This window comes from Neltuma alba, unplaced genomic scaffold (assembly GCF_004799145.2).
Source record: "Neltuma alba isolate B1F8T4 unplaced genomic scaffold, ASM479914v2 tig00011895_pilon, whole genome shotgun sequence".
Lineage (NCBI taxonomy): Eukaryota > Viridiplantae > Streptophyta > Magnoliopsida > Fabales > Fabaceae > Neltuma > Neltuma alba.
Window position 1 is genome coordinate 179806 of NW_021636493.1, and position 16561 is coordinate 196366.

General features: G+C 34.9%; 2 protein-coding genes across 2 annotated transcripts; one reads left to right on the forward strand and one right to left on the reverse strand.

Annotated features, from left to right (window-relative positions):
- Positions 1-498: 498 nt before the first annotated feature.
- On the reverse strand, positions 499-6130 carry LOC114719146 (wall-associated receptor kinase-like 14). Its single transcript, XM_028904607.1, has 4 exons — positions 6025-6130; positions 5023-5929; positions 2362-2436; positions 499-2021 (listed from the first exon to the last, which is right to left on the reverse strand). The coding sequence occupies exons 2-4, from the start codon at positions 5729-5731 to the stop codon at positions 733-735; spliced, it is 2073 nt and encodes a 690-aa protein (XP_028760440.1). The 5' UTR covers positions 5732-5929; positions 6025-6130; the 3' UTR covers positions 499-732.
- Positions 6131-14021: 7891 nt separating this feature from the next.
- On the forward strand, positions 14022-15910 carry LOC114719161 (uncharacterized). Its single transcript, XM_028904625.1, has 5 exons — positions 14022-14096; positions 14189-14241; positions 15131-15307; positions 15392-15469; positions 15563-15910. The coding sequence occupies exons 1-5, from the start codon at positions 14043-14045 to the stop codon at positions 15741-15743; spliced, it is 543 nt and encodes a 180-aa protein (XP_028760458.1). The 5' UTR covers positions 14022-14042; the 3' UTR covers positions 15744-15910.
- The last annotated feature ends 651 nt before the right edge of the window (positions 15911-16561 follow it).

Here is a 16561-nt window from a genome sequence, read left to right on the forward strand (position 1 = left end):
TTTCGACTCACATCCTAGTAGCTTAGAACATCCTATTCATTCTTTCTATGAACTTCGCCAAGAAGCCGATATTGTCACGACCTTTATTGCAATCCTCCAACTCAATTTGATGGGAAAATTTTCAGATAGAAGGGATGGAATAGAGGCGAAAAAAATGGAAAATTTGGGGAAAAGGACCTAATCAGCAAATTAATTGGGGGAAAAGACATGATCCGGAATCTACAATCTATCTTTCACAATCTGCGTATTATCTTCTATCATTCTTCACTTTTCTACCTGAGCTTAATAATAATAATAATAATAATAATAATGCGTTTTCCTCTTCCCCCCCCCCCCCACGCGGTTAAAGACTAAAGAGAAGGCCCTTTTGTTTCCAAGCTTGGCTGCACCATATTAAATATTTAGTGCCAAAGAAATAACTATAGCTGCACTTCTCTGCATCTCCTACTTTTGACGATCATCGATTTAACCTAAAGACAACATAATTACGGGCTGAGATTTTGGCAGTTTAAAGCCAAATTTGTGCAAATTGATTATCTGAGGTTTTTCTTGTCCCCGGCAGGCATCATTAATTCTGTACAGTATTTTTAAGGAGATGGACAACAGATTACTAAATTAATCATCAGCAAAGACAGCTATGTTGCAACTATGGAACAAGAAAAGGAGCCATTATATGTATTTAGTATTCACATTGCTGGAGGCTTTCCACAAAAATGAGCTGGCGAGTGCTCATCACTGAACTACATTTCCCAACAAGCTGTTTGCTGAGGGTGAACTTTGTCCACTTAACCAAGGATCATGCACTGATACAGGAGAGCTATCCTTCACTTTTTCCGCAGAATGCTGTATTTTATCCATCCTCTTGTGACTCATTGATCTCTTGCTCCCTCGTTCTGCTTTCTTAAGAGCAACACAATCCATCGACTTCTCACTTCCAATGCGAGGTGAGGAACATGAGGAGCCAACCGATGATGCTGTGAATAGAGTTTCTTCCATTGTTGCCCATCCACTGCGTCTGATATGTTCTAGCTCCTCTGCCACTTCCAACATGGTAGGTCTCATGTCACTATGATAAGCAAGGCATCTAAATGCAAGCTCAGCAACCTTGTGAACAGAGTAGAGTGTCCAGGCATCCCTGTGAGGCTCCAGAAAAGGATCTATGATCTCATCCACAGAGCCCCTTCTGATCTTATCCACAGCAAGTGCAGCCAAATTAACCTCACTATGGGGTCGAGCAAAATCAACCACTTTCAGGGCTGTTATTATCTCTACCAAAACCACTCCAAAACTATAGACATCACTTTTATCAGAAAGATGGAAGTTTTGGTGGTATTGAGGGTCGACATAGCCTGGAGTCCCTTGTGGAGCAGTTGAGATATGTGATGTTTCTGTCATACCAAGCCTAGAAAGCCCAAAATCTGCTACTTTCGATTTGAAGTTGTAATCTAAGAGTATATTAGTGGATTTTATGTCCCTGTGATAAATTGGGGGATCCATGGCAGAATGAAGATATGCTATAGCATTAGCAGTTTCAGTAGCAATGGTGAGTCGTATTGTCCATGGAAGTCCGTTTCCCCTCTCTCTTTGTAAATGTTGGGATAGTGTTCCATTGGGCATAAACTCATAAACAAGTATCTGCTCACCACCCTCTATGCAGCAGCCCAAGAGGCGAACTAAATTAGGGTGACTTACAGAAGAAAGAAGTTTGATCTCGTTCATAACTCGGTCAACACTGTTGGTGTCTCTATACTTGATCTTTTTAATTGCAACGCATTCACTATCGTGTAGTTTTCCTGCATATACCGTGCCAAAAGCCCCTGTTCCCAACCTCTGTTCATCTGAGAAAAAATTAGTGGCTCTTTCTATTTCTTTGTACGGGTAAAAAGGAATAATAGAGTTGCCTGCAGCTTCACGTAATAGGCGCTTCACTGTCATTTGTTTGCTCAAACAAATGTAACGGCGCCGAGCAAAGTAACATCGAAGACACACACCAAGCAGGATGAAAGCTACAACAATGACCCCTACAAACAACCATGGAGCATCCTGTAAAAATGTTACCGAAATGGAATTCTAAAGTATCTTCTTTTTATACAGATTTGGGACGAACTCATTGACAAATTAGAAAAAGGAGAAAGGAAGAGCCAAATAAGAAAGAGACCAAAACTGATACTAGAATTTGGAATCTTGAAGACGTGTATTAACCAATAAGCAACTTTCTGATGGGACAATGATTCTCTCAAATTAATCTTCTAGTCGATCAGTGGATGAAGAAAAAAGAAATCTGACAAAGCTAATATATATACGATATTGACCAAATATAGTCTGAAAAGAACAGAAGTCATCCAAGAATTGGGATCTTACCTCCAGCAAGAACACCGATTTTAATTGCCTTTCCACATCCACCAGACATTAGTGTTGCAGCTCCGCACTGAGAAACTGACGACAGGACGATACAAAAGGTAAATAAATATAAAAATAAAAAAGAGAAAGAAAAAGAATCAGCAACAATGAATGCTTATTTTCATGTGCCAAAAAAAAAAGTTTGAAACAAGAAGCTGTCGGTCTCAACGTGCACGAAAAGCAAGTATTGCGTTACCTCATATCTAAATTGAATTAGGATAAAAACAATCTGGTTGGCAATGGCAAAGAAAATAATGCAACAAATAAGATTGTACCCAACTTCTTCTTTAAAAGAAAGAACGAAAGATGATGGGACAAGAAAAGAAAAGAAAACGATTACTCAGAAACAGAACATAGCAAAATCCCCTTCACCACTTTCAACAGCAACAAGAAGGCAAATAAGATTACCGTCAGAAACAGAGTCAAGATACTCGTATACGAAGAGTGGATGAGTATTAAAAAACCAGAGCAAAGCATAATCCCAAGACCCAAGTACTCAGAAACAAGTAAACAACTTTGTACAACATTTGTCTAAGAATAATCGGGAAAAAAGAAACTTGATTAATAACATCATTTGACATGCTGGTTCCGTCAATATTTAAACGATATATTATGTCCCGTGGGAAGCGCTTATACAACTTCTGCTGGTATCAAAAAGACATAAAACAAGTAAAATGTCGGTGATAGCCCCACTGATAAGAATGACAACCAATCGTGTTAATATCGGGTGCATCCTCATTGTAATCGTTCTCTTCCTTTTGACTACCGCTAAAAACAATTCATTGCCATTGGGTCAGACATGTGATTTGCCAAATATATTGTCTGTACAAATGATCGAGAGCGGTAGCTACAGAATGTTGACCTGGATTTTCCATCTGGCAAGTTATCATTCATAACACAGGGGCACTTTGCCTTTTTAATTACTTCTCGTATTGGGAATAGCACATCAACTAAAATAAACTATTTTTGGGACCATAACTTGGTAAAAATTATTGTACAAAGGACTATGGCAAATCCCTATTAACTTGAAATTTTCCCAGAAACCAATCAATCAAATGGAAAAGGGGTCGAGAGTTAGGTCATAATGTGCTCCAAAAGATTGAGATCTCGATGCCTAGGATATGTGTGACATGATGAGTACAAATCTAAAAGGAGAACCCAACCAGAAAAGACTAACATGTTAAGAGGAAGAATCCTTAGATTTATAAATCCCATCATACTTAACATAACTCCCTAAATGGGACTCAACAATACAGATGGTGAAATGATCCTTAATAGAACAACGTGAAATCAAACAAACGTAGTGTTTCATTGTTTGGAAGTGCCCTCTAAAGTCTAAACAAATCAAGCCTCGCTTTATGGCCATTTGTAAAGTAAATTATATGCACTTAACAGTATTTAAACGATTCTCAAACCAAAGCAATATCCACTACAAAATATGCTACGATCTGCTTTTTCATGAGACATAATCGAGTTGTCTTCATAAGTATGCTTTTCTTTCGTAACAAAAATATTAAGTTTTTCTTCTTTATAGAAATTTTATTTTTAAATTTTACAATCTAGCTATTATTTTACTTTAATGTGTAAAACATTGTTGTTGAAACTCATGAATTTCTAATTCAAATTATAGAATCACACGTTATATAAGTGTAAAAATACTCTATTATCAAATATATATAGTTTAAAAATATCAACGCATATAATATAAATCAAATCATTATTAAAGTCCAAATTAACCCATTTTTTAAAAATTTAATTGAATAAATTATTGTCTAACACTAAATTTAATTTTAAAATGATAATAATAACTAGATATTTGAAATATTATTAACAGTGTAAAAAATTAATAACATTAGAATTATATAAAAAAATTTAAAAAACAAAAAAAAATTATAAAAGGGCCGGCCCATGGCCCTCCAGGGTTAGCCCTTTTAAGCCCTCGGCCCTCCAGGGCTTATTTACCATTTGAAGGGAAAAATATCAAGCCCAGCCCTCATAATTTCAGGGCCTAAACAGGCCGACCCGACGGGCTCAGCCCGTTTTCCCGGCTCTACAACCAGCTACCAATTACTTCCATCAAACACCACTTGCTTCGTCATTATTCCACCAAAAAGAATAACCAATAACAAAAAGCCAGAGACTAAAATATACTCCTCCAGTACTAAAGATAAGACCCTTTTTATAGTGTAATTTATACTATAAAAAAGGTCTTAAATTACACTATAAAAAAAGTCTCATATTTAGAATTGGAAAAATAATTGTATAATAAATTAGGCTAAAGTACATATTTGGTACTTTAATTTTATATAAAGTTTCAATTTGATCCCTTAATTTTAAAAAGTATGTTTTTAGTTTTTTAACTTTAAATTTTTTTTTAAAAAAATGACGATATTAAGATCTTAAATGTTGATAAAATATTCTCAAATGTTAACATATTAAGTTTAATTTTCAAAACATCATGATGGTTACAAAAAATCATCATTAAAACCTAATGATTTTAGAATTAAAGTACTAAATGTATACTTTTTAAAATTATGAACCAAATTGAAACATTACCAGACTTAAATTACCAAATATATACTTTAACCAGATACTGAAATTAGTCCCAACGAATGGACTCACCTTTCCGGCAACCAACGCCGTTCTTGAAGCCATCTCCGGTGTAACCTTCACGACATTGGCATCGGTACCCGGTCTTCACGCCGCCAAGATTGACTTTGGTAGGGGATGCATTGTCAGAGCATTGGGGGGTTAGACCTTCAAGCCACCACCCCAATTCAAGCACCTGAAGACGGAGCGAAATCGTTGGGTCGTTGCCTTGCTCAATAGCAACCGCAGAGAATAACTTGCACGTAGGTTGATTAACATCCGCTGGTGCCAGAACATCGGAATCATTATTTCTTTGCGAAAAGCAACCGATGTTATGACTATGGCAATTCTCCAAATTGAATAGACTGTGCATCAGACCGGCGGTGGGTATGAAGCAGCCTCCTTGCTGAGACGAACAATTTTGCACCAGAAGGCTATTGTTTCGTGTGGGAGCGAAGTTTTTACTGAAAAGATGCTGAATAGATTTCATACTGCGGTTGCATTTCGCAGGAAGATTGACGAATATACTTCTGGGGGTTACTTTCTCCACCTCGAATTCCCCAATTTTCATGCGGCTGTCGCTGCAATTTAATTTGAGGTGGCACTTCTCAGAGAATCCGAATGGATACAGCACGGAATGTTTTCCACAACTGCGATCACAGTCGCCCGACTTTTGTGCTCTTGTTGAGTGGACGATGAAGATCGTGAGTACAAGAACGAAGTTCCTCCGGTAATAGAACATCTCTTGATGGAAATTGAATTGGTTTGTACTGGGTGTGGAGCAAGCAGCATTACCGTCACTATCTGAAACCTCAAAAAATAGTCCACTAAAATCTCTGATCTCTCATGAAATCATATTATCTTCTTCAGCATCTGAGAGAGTTCCTTGATTAATTAAATGAGAAATTAAAGCTCGTGATTGATGCCGTTGAGCAGCCATCTGTATCAATAAATGCTCATAGAAGAGAGGTCAGCGACAGAAATAATGCCGAAATTTTGTTACAGTGAAAAAAGAGAGAGCTATAAATATCACACCTTCGAGCATCCTGCAATCGTCGAAATAAAGGGCTGTGGCAGTTGGAGAAGTAATTCAGCATAGGTACTCGAAATTTAAGTCTGAGATTGGAATTCCGAAAACGGACGCACGGCAAATTGATGGATTCTGATTTCTCAGAAGCTTCGTCTCGTTCACACTTTCGCGTCTGGATTTGTACTCCAACGTAAAGCGCATTTATGTGCTCTTGGACTGGGACGTAGATTAAATGACGCATACACCCTTCATTGATTCTCTTCTTCACAAAATATGCCCCTACTCAAAGCCTGAATTACCTGGAATGGACATTTTGGTCCAAAGAAGGCAGTGCTTGACCAATTGCAGAGGTTCATTTGGATTCCACTTGGATAATTTTCTTCTTCTTCTTCTTCTCATCCGCGTAATTCTCTTGTTGAAACTATGTCATAAAATAAATGTTCACTTGGTCTGGTTTGGCTGAATTAAGCGGGAATGATAGCTAATTCATTGAACCTATTAATTATATAACTTAAATTGAGATTTGGCTCACACAAGCATATTAGTATCAATCAAATTCAAATTCAGAATCTCATTTAAGGAGTTGTTATAGTCCTCTGGTCCTATTTATAGTATAAAAGGAGAAGACTTTTTTGGTCATATTTGTAGAGCATTGAAATTTTTGTTGTTGCATGGATGTATAATTTTACCTTTTATTTATGATTGTGCTGATTTTGTTTGCATAAGGTATGGTGTGTATTAAATAGAGATAAAGTTAAAAAGTTATTGAATTTTAAATGAGAATTAATGAAATTTCAGGTTTTTCTTCGTCGTTGTGAAACATGTTGGAAGTAATTTATAATTAGAACCAAATGAATACTTTTAAAAAGTACTTTCACACAAATTGAGATAAAATTACTATCACATACTTTTTATATCATAAAATTACTTTTAAAATCATGATTTTCACCTACACACCCTCTAAGTATAAAAGATAACATTATCATTGAGATAGTTTGTTGTTAATCAAACAACTTGCAAGATAGATAAGAATTAAGATTATTTACTTAACCCATCATGGTATTAACAAGTAGTTTTGAGTATGAAATTTCCCAAAAGTTTATCCATTTTTACCGGATACTATTATATTTTCCTCGTCAGTGCATATTTGGTCATTGCGTTACTATTTCCTTTCCTAATTGTTATAAAGCTAAAGAAAGGGTAAAAAATAAAAGAAGAAAATAAGAGAATAAAAGATAGGGGTATTTCTTATTCCGTTCAAAGTACTGAATACATGATACATGTCCTCTATTTATAAACATAATTTTATATCTTTAATAGAATCTACAGATTATATAATAATAGAAGATAATTGTGGATCATGAAGATAATATAAGGAAGAGATATAGACATCCATATAAATATTATTATATTCATAACAAATATTATACTTTATACCTATTTTCATTTCGTTTTTTTTTATGCTACTTGTCATTTTTGTAAAAATACTTTCGACACACTTAACATAATACTTTTACAAGTTTTTGCAATTTAAGCTGAATGATCTAGACCTATAATTCCATTTTATGTAATGTTAAATTATAAAAATATAAATTTATTATATTTTCAATAAAAAATAAAATAATGCAACCCGTTAGATGGTAAATCAAATGATTATTAGTGATGATTGCAATTGCAGGGATGATGTGCAGCAAAAATACCAGAAAAAGCGAGAGAATGAAGTACAAGTCATAGCCGCCGCCGCCGCCGCCGCTGTGATGGTAAGAAAGGCCACAGACTGCAAGCTCCCAGGATTGACCCGAGATAATGCTCATGCCACTTGAGGATCAAGTTGAGAGAATGTTGTGTATAAGTCCTGTTTATTTATCGGCAGAATTAGATTTAATAAAAAAAAACTAATCTAAGTTTTGAATTTATTTTTTTTTGTGAACAAAATTTTAGGAAAGGGGTTGGGCTCACCCACGAGCGCCGTAGCTTTACTGGGACGGGAAGAGCTCCACGTGGGGGATCACCACATGTTACGAGCTGAGGCCTTGACTTCGAAGATGCCTCCCCCAGCGCCGCGACTGGAGCCACAACAAAGTGGCACTCCCCAGGATCGAACCCCCTCCCTTTGGTGAGAGTGTCCAACCCCTTCGGCAGCTGAATCCACGGACGAGGGGTTAAGTTTTGAATCTTTAGGTGTTCATATTTAGTATCTAACATTATTTTAAATAAAATTTTTCTAATAAAAAATGTTTTTTTAAAAAAAACAGCAAATATGTAAAATATACAAATATTTTAATAAAATTAAATGGATGGAGATGTTACGAAGTTGGAATCATAATCATATCTCAATCATAAATGTTAGAAGCTCAATTATAAATTTAAAAGATTAGTTTTAAATAAGTTATAAAGCATGAAAATTTTGTACATTATGGATTATTAATTTTAAATCTCTAATTTAGTTATAAAAGATGGAAACTAAGTTATAAAAAAGCCATAAATTAGCAAGACATTTTTGCAGTTGAACTTTCATAATTTACAATTATAGTTTTTGAGATTTACAAAACTTTAACTATTTATAATCAATTTATAACTAAGTTTCTAATCATAATCCTTTTTATTTTTTAATTTTACGACAAGTTTATGGTCTTTCAATATCATTTCTTCATTTTAGTGACTCTTTTGGCTCATTCTCCTTATCAATTTTGCCATAACATATTTTATTATTTTTCCAAATGAGATTGTATATACGGTAAACCAATGTTAACGAGTATGAAAAATACCCACAAATATGCCTTAACTTTCATATTTTATATTATTTTTACAATTTATATTGATGTTGATATACATTTCCTTTACCTATATATTTGCTTTATTTTTATTGAGGTATTTTTTCTAGAGTAAATGTGTATTTAACACCTTGATCTTTTTTTTAATCCAATATCATGATATTATTTTTTTAGTGCATCTAGTACTCCATATTATTATTTTTTAGTTACATTCAATACCCTAATCTTTAAAGTGCTAAATGCATAAAAAAAAAAAAGAGATTAGGCTGCTACATGCATCAAAGAAAATAAGATCAGAGTGTTAGATACACCTGAAAAAAATATTTTTTTTTAAATAATTGAACTTTTAATTTTTACATTTAAATTTTTCATTTTCTCAAAGTTACCAAATCACAAAAAAAAAAAAAAAAAAATCATCACTACTTCCTTCTCTTTAGCATGTTAAAAATGTCTGAACCTGGATGGCCGGATCTTGTCCCCACTTATCACAGAGGCAGTCTCATTAGGTGTTACCCTCCGCTACTATTTCGCATGCGAAACCTATGTGGTAAAACGGGAAGCATATAATGTGAATGGGCAGCTAAAGTGTTTAAAAAAGTGGCTTCAACGTACCTCTCTATTAGAAAGCGTACTTATTATTCTATACTATGCAAAAAATATCGTATATTTATAGATTGTGAATAAGTGTTTTTATATAATATTGCACTAATGCTATTTAATAGAGCATAAGATGAGTTGCACTTTTGATTGTTGATAATAGCAAACCTTACTATAAATTTTAGTGTATTATATAACGTATAATAATATAATTACCTCAAATATTAATTCTTCCCATCATAAACATAAAAATTAGATAACTAATTTGTAAAGATTAATAAAATTAATTTGATTATTTATAAAAAGATATGTTTTGGTTTTACTAAAATATTCATTTTAGTTATTTGCATTGGAAACGACTTTCTTCATAGTTAGAAAACTATTTTAATATGTGTAATTAATAGAAAGGGTTTAGAACAAAAAATATTTTATGAAACAAGGTGGATTGAAATTTTATGAATATTTAAGATAAAAATGAACCCATTTATCTGCTCATATTTAGGATTGAATGAAATATATATTGCATAATATTCCTTCCGGTTTTAAATGTAAGATTCATTTTGTAATATAAATTATATTAGAAAATAAGTCCTACATTTAGAACAAGAAATAATATTATGTTGATATACTACCTCTAATTCTTAATATAAGAGCTTGTTTGACTGTTATTTTGATATTAAATATAAGACTTTAATCCACTTTGTCTTTCATATTTTTTTTCCAAAGTAATCCTTGCAATAATAGTAGTTCTAGGTCATACACTTGGTTAATAAGGATATTTTAAGAAAAAAACAACACATATTTATTATAAATAATTAATTTAGCTATTTTTTTAATATACTTAAATTAGTTAATTAATTTTTCATATTAGCAGGGTTAGTGTCATATATGAACGGGGGAGTGCCATGACACCATCGTTGACTGGTTATTATGGGTTATTATGGGGTGTAGCAAGTGGACTCGTTAAAGGCACAATTTATAGTTTTGGATAGGCATGGTGGGGAATGGGGATGCCGGCGGAAGCCCAACTCTCTGGTCCACTGTAACTCCATATTTTCAAACTTATTCATATGGTCAATTTTGCCCATCTATTCTGATTTCATCTAATTAAATCATTAGATTTAAATGTGAGTAATTGCTTACTCATTCGGAACTCATAAATAATTATGCGTATAAGCCATGTCGTTTTTACATTATATATCTTATTTTCTAAATATATAAACACAAATATTTTTATTTACAAATCTGTTTTTTATTTAAAAATAGGTAGGTTAAATTCATCCAATAATGAGTAGAACAGAAATTCAAATCCCAAAAAATACATTTGTTGAGAGAGTTTTAACTTAATGCTCTTGACCAAACAAAAATCAATTTTAAACCTAGCTAAAGTGACTGGTAAAAGTTCTGAGCTACACCAAAGAAAAATAGCTGGGTTAAATAGGTTATTAGTGTTGAGATAGGTCCCGTGACTAAGCACCTCGTAACGTACCCTTTTTTTCCCCATGCATAAATAGGTTTTGACCATATTTGACTTGCAAATAACAATACGTTTTTGTAAGAATAGTTGGTTTGAGATTATATAATTTCCATGGTCTTTTGTCATTTTCACTATACTTATTTACTTCACCAACAATTTTTTCCATTAATAACTTTTATGAACTGATTCACAAGATAATTAAAATAAGAAATAAGCCTAAGTGCATTGAAAATCAGATCCGTAACTGGTGAAAACAGTGGTTTAAAAATAAGTGATCTAGCATAATTAAAATAGGTCAACTCTCATGTCATGATTAAAATGATATAATTTAATTAAAATATAGAAAAATTCATATATAACAATCAAAAGAATAATATTTAAATAAAAAGATATTAATTTACAAGTAAATGAAACATTAATGTATAAATAATACATAATCCAATAAAACAAAGTTATTAAAGCCCAAATCTACATGGCATTTTTTTTTAATTCTAAACTCAAAATAATATCATTCTAGGTTAGGAATAAATATAAAATTCAACTCAATCAATCGATTCAAAACTCTTAATCAATCAAGAGACCAATTTGCTAATTTAGTGGTGGACTTACCGGACGAAGATTTAATACCTTCAATTATATGCAATGTTAGATGTTGACGGTGATGATAAAGCCAAGCAGAAAAGCGAAGAAGATTAGGCCAATATACAGTTTAAAAACATTAATAGCGGGCGATACAGAAAATTAATCAAGTCACAGTCACTTTTGGGATTCATGTGAATCGTACAGACATGCATCCCCTTTCTTTGGACGTTCACATTTTGCAATTTCCATCACTTTTTCTTCCTCTGGCATGGTCCCATCAGAACCAAACCTTTTGACTCAGTCTCGTGCTGAAGATGCCACGCAATTCTCAGCATGTGACCCATTTCTTGACTAGCATCTCCTTTTTTCCCTCCTTATCATGCCACTTTTTGCTTGATTAACCCAGATACGTGTCTTCCACATATGAAAAATCCAATTTTCTATCCTTCCACGTACGTAAGAAAGCCAAAGCACCAATCAAAACCTGTCAAGTGTGATTTTGGCCGACGAGGGGGCCAGTGATGATGGGGTTTGTCGTAAAGTCGTTTTGGGGCAAATTAATGGAAGACGTGTAGCGTCATGGGCATCCTGCTTTGTTTGTTGAGCTATCAGCATTTAATTATTTGGACGCAAGAGCCAAGAGCCAGACATAGTCAGGAAAATCTTAGGGTCTCTTGCTTTGCAAGTTACAACGTTGAAACAACTAACCCCCTGCTCTGGGAAATTTCCAGTACCTGCATTATTATTATTGGCTGTGGTTCTTTCATGCGAGAGATATTTTGGGTTCCAAATGAATGATTCGCTTTTATAAAGCTTGAAGGGCACACATATTTGTAAGTTCCTTTTTGAAATCTTCAGAATTTAGGCTTCAAAAACAATACATGGCGGTGATGATGCTCATGATTCTGCTGCAAAATAATATAAAAATCATAAATAATTCTAAATTTATATAATACACACCAACTTTTTTTTTTAAAAAAGAAGAAGATAGAAGACCACAATAACAACAAGAACACAAGAATTATAAAGTGAAAAAACTTAGAACGACGTAAATTTGATTATAATACCCTAAAATAGGATTATTATAGTCTGCCAGCCCCTGGTCTCCTTGTGGATATTTCCGAGCGTGGCCCATAGTGCCACACAAGACTATCATATTGCCTTTCGTATTTGCTTTAGCCCCAAAAAAAATGCTTCACATTTATAAAAAAAAAATTCCTCACCAAAAAAGAAGAAATTGGGGGAAAAAAAATATTTCATGTGTGCCAAAATTTAGAAAAAAAAATAATTATGTGATACGCTTACCTAAAATTTTATTGCGATTTGTGACGCAAGGTTAAGATTTATAAATGTATCTTCAAGATGGTGATTCATAGTACATGAATAAAATTTTTAAGACCAAATTCGCGGCAACAATATCCTTCTAGGGACATCAAAAATATTATTAAAACAAAGTTATATTTCATCCCTTCATGATCGATATTAGGTGTTTGCTACCTAGTACTTGTATACAGAAAATTCATGCGATTCCCCACCTCACTTTGAGGAAGGACAAGGCGTCTCAGGATGGAAAGATGGTAATAAAGGACACTTTTCTGTTTCTGACATGTATATGAAACCTGCACAGAGAGAAAGTGGATGCAGGGACTGTATTTGGAGATTAGCGTGGGACTCGAAGGTTCCGAGACGAATGCAGGTTTTCTTATGGACTGCCATTCATGGGAGGCTCCTTACAGCTGCAAGACGAAATAGGTTATTTGGTGGGGAACACAATGTTGAGATGTGGAGCTGATATTGAGGATCTGAGTCATGTTCTAAAAGAGTGCCTTGTGTCAAGAAAAATCTGGAATGACTTGGGGATAACTAACTCTAACGTGCAGTTCTTTAACGATAACATGAGAGAGTGGTTTATGCACAATCTGAAGAGCAGTGGCGATTATTTTTTTTTATAAAATTTTTTTTTAGGCGAGTTGGATTATAAATCATCCTCACATCAATCAGGATTTGAACTCAAGATTTTATAGGTTATGAGCCGACTTCTTACCAACTAGACCAACTTTTGTTGGTGAACAGTAGCCATATGAGTATGTTATTTTGGGATTTGTTGTTGGTGGTTATGGAACTGAAGGAACCTTGCTAATAAAAGCCTAGAATATGGGAAGGATTTATGTGAATTGGAAACTCCCCCGACTGATTTACTTTTTTTTTTTTTTTTTAATATATGATTTACTTTCTGTACTCAACAAGGACTTTATGAAAGTGGCTACTCCCAGATATTGTACGGCTGATGGATTAGATGATTGGGCGTTTGCCCCGTTCGTTACCCTCCCGGGGGGGGGATCTGGTGTTTGCAAATAACTGTTAACAGAATCTGCCTTTCAAGGAGACGTGGGCTTGACTTCGTTCTGGCACGTAATTGGGCCGGCCCACCTATTCTCTCTTAGTTCACATGGACCCAAAAAGCAGTTTTCTGGGGGGCAAAAAAACAACGAGGGGAAGAAAGGCATCGCCGAGTGAAAGCAAGACCTCAGTGGGGGCGCATCATTAGCATAAACCCTAGACAGTAACAGGGAAACTGAAAGTAGAATCAGATATGTCGGACAGAGAAGACGAGAATGACGCGCCCGAGGAGTTTACAGCCGACCAGGTATCTTCGCTGTTTTTCTTCACCTCAATTATTCAACTAAGTGGTCTGGACGCACGTAATTTGTATTGACCTCATAATTTTGCGTTTCGCAGGGCGCACAACAGGAAGAGGAAATAAGGAAAATTCAGAAAGAAAGTAAAGTGAGGTAGTCCCCTGTGTATAATGAATCACGTTCATTTATAAGATATGGGAAAGTAGAATTGTAAAAGAGAAAGTTTTTCACTAGGTATCTTCGTGTAATTTGTATGAAATGTTTGGCACAAAATATGTCAATCACGGTGTGGTTAGACTCAGTACCTAAGGTATATTAACATATCGAGGAGAAAAAAGAAGTTAAAATCGAAGTGACGGTGAATTCAACACATTCTGCTGATTTTACTACGCATTCGTTGTATTAGTTGGCATCGAGATGCTTTAAGTCCTCGAAGAATTAGTATACTATGCTCTTTGGACCGGAATTACTTTTGGTAGCCCCTCAGGGCTCAGGGTACCTAGAATGCCTTTTCAGTTGGAGTTTAGGAAACTAGTGTGAGTTCCATGCATCTGTACAAGCTCAGGATGATCAGTTCCCTCTTTCTGTATTTTTATATTGATTGATGATTGGTTAAAGAATACATATTCACTGAAGAATGCAGCCATTTATAAAATTTTGGACATATTGCTGCTGGATCCCACGGGCCATTATTTACTAGGATGTTGCTATGGAATATTAAACTTCACGAGAGGTTGAGGGTTTCCCGTTTCGATCCTTGGTGTTTTATTTTGTCTAGAGGGTGTAATTTGTCGATTAGAATAATTTACATCTGTAGGCAAAAATAGAAATCCAGGGGTGGAAACAGTCAGCCTTTCAAGGGATTGAGCTTGTTGATTACAACACCCTGTGTACCAGCATTAGGCATTTATTGAACTGTATCTGCACATATCCCTGTTACTAAACTTACTGCTCCTTTTTCATGGTTGAATCCAAGCTTAAGATATGGCATCATGCTCTTCAACTTAAATGCTGTGGTGTTTAATATTGGCGTGCCTTGTAGGATTGTTCGTGAAAAAAAAGAACGTAGGAGAAAATTAGCTCAGAGGTTAACACCCCGACCGCCCAAAAAGGGAAAAGACTCCCAGGATGTATCAGAAACTGAAACTGAGCAAGCATCAACAGAAGATGCAGGATTTCTTCCGGACAGCATTGTCCAGATGATTGCAGCGAGGGAGAAGTATGACATATCTTCTATGTTTAGCCCAATATTTATGGTTGTTTATATAAAACCTCTCACTAAAGGGCTATAATTTATTTGCAGACAAGTTCTCTTATCAGGCTCGGATGATGAAGATAAAGTTGAGCCTACTTCAAGGAAGAAAAAGTCGACGAAAACACGGTAAAATTATCATAATTTCCATCACGAGACACTGATCATCTTCTTAGTGCTTTTCAACCTTTAGTAATTTTGGGTTCCTTTTGTTATCTGCAGCTTGGATGATGAAGATGGTCCTGTCATTTTGGACGACATTGGACCCCCTCCATGTTTACAGAAGTCCTTAGAATTCTTGAAGAGAAGGAAAATGGAGGTTCCGAGATCATCTTCAGTTTTGAACAATTCCAACCGAGCATTACGCCTGCTAACTGGCTCAGGTGTTCTGGGCCGAAACTGAGGATTTGTTATCACCTGTTTTCTATCATAATTCTTATCCGCAATTGTCATTTCTCTTTTGCAATGCTATTATTGATATGGAATAGAAAGAGGCGAATATATTTTCTCGAAGAAATTCTTCATGTCCCGTTTTTGAAGAAAGTGGAAATAGAAGGAAGATTTAAAATATTTTTGGGATGGTATGTCAATGAAAAGGGGATAAAAAAATTGTGAGAATTATTGTGAGGTCCAGAGAAAGAAAATAATTATTAAAAAGTCAATGACAAGTGGGTAGTTGAAAGGGATTATCATTTTTTATATTAAAATTTGTCACGAATTGTTTAAATTGAGGTTTTTTAGGTAAATATGCAGTTGCAATTCTCCCAAAATTTAATATCCATGAAAAGACCACACGGCCGCACCACCCATAAAATTAAAAAACAACCATTGAAGCTAGCACTAGGGATGGCTAGAAGAACCATCATGAACCACTGTCAGCGAACAAAAAGAACCACCATCTGAGAGCAAAAACCAGCGATAGGAGGAGGAAGACATTTAACACCCAACCATCAGAGAGTAGAAATCAAACAAGTAACCCAAAATATCACAGTAGCGTTCAACAAGCAATCCAGAAGAGATTCAGTCAGAGAAAAGATTTGGACTTATGGGAATACAGCGAATATTTGAGATGGAGTATGGCGTCATGGACCATCGCCCTCGATGCCGTCGAATATGGGAAATTAAAGAAGGGATGAAGAATGGTGCAGGGGTTAGAAGTTGCTGGTGGAGAATCACGCCGCCATTGAACAAGGCTGTGTAGATTGAAGAAGCTTGAGTTGG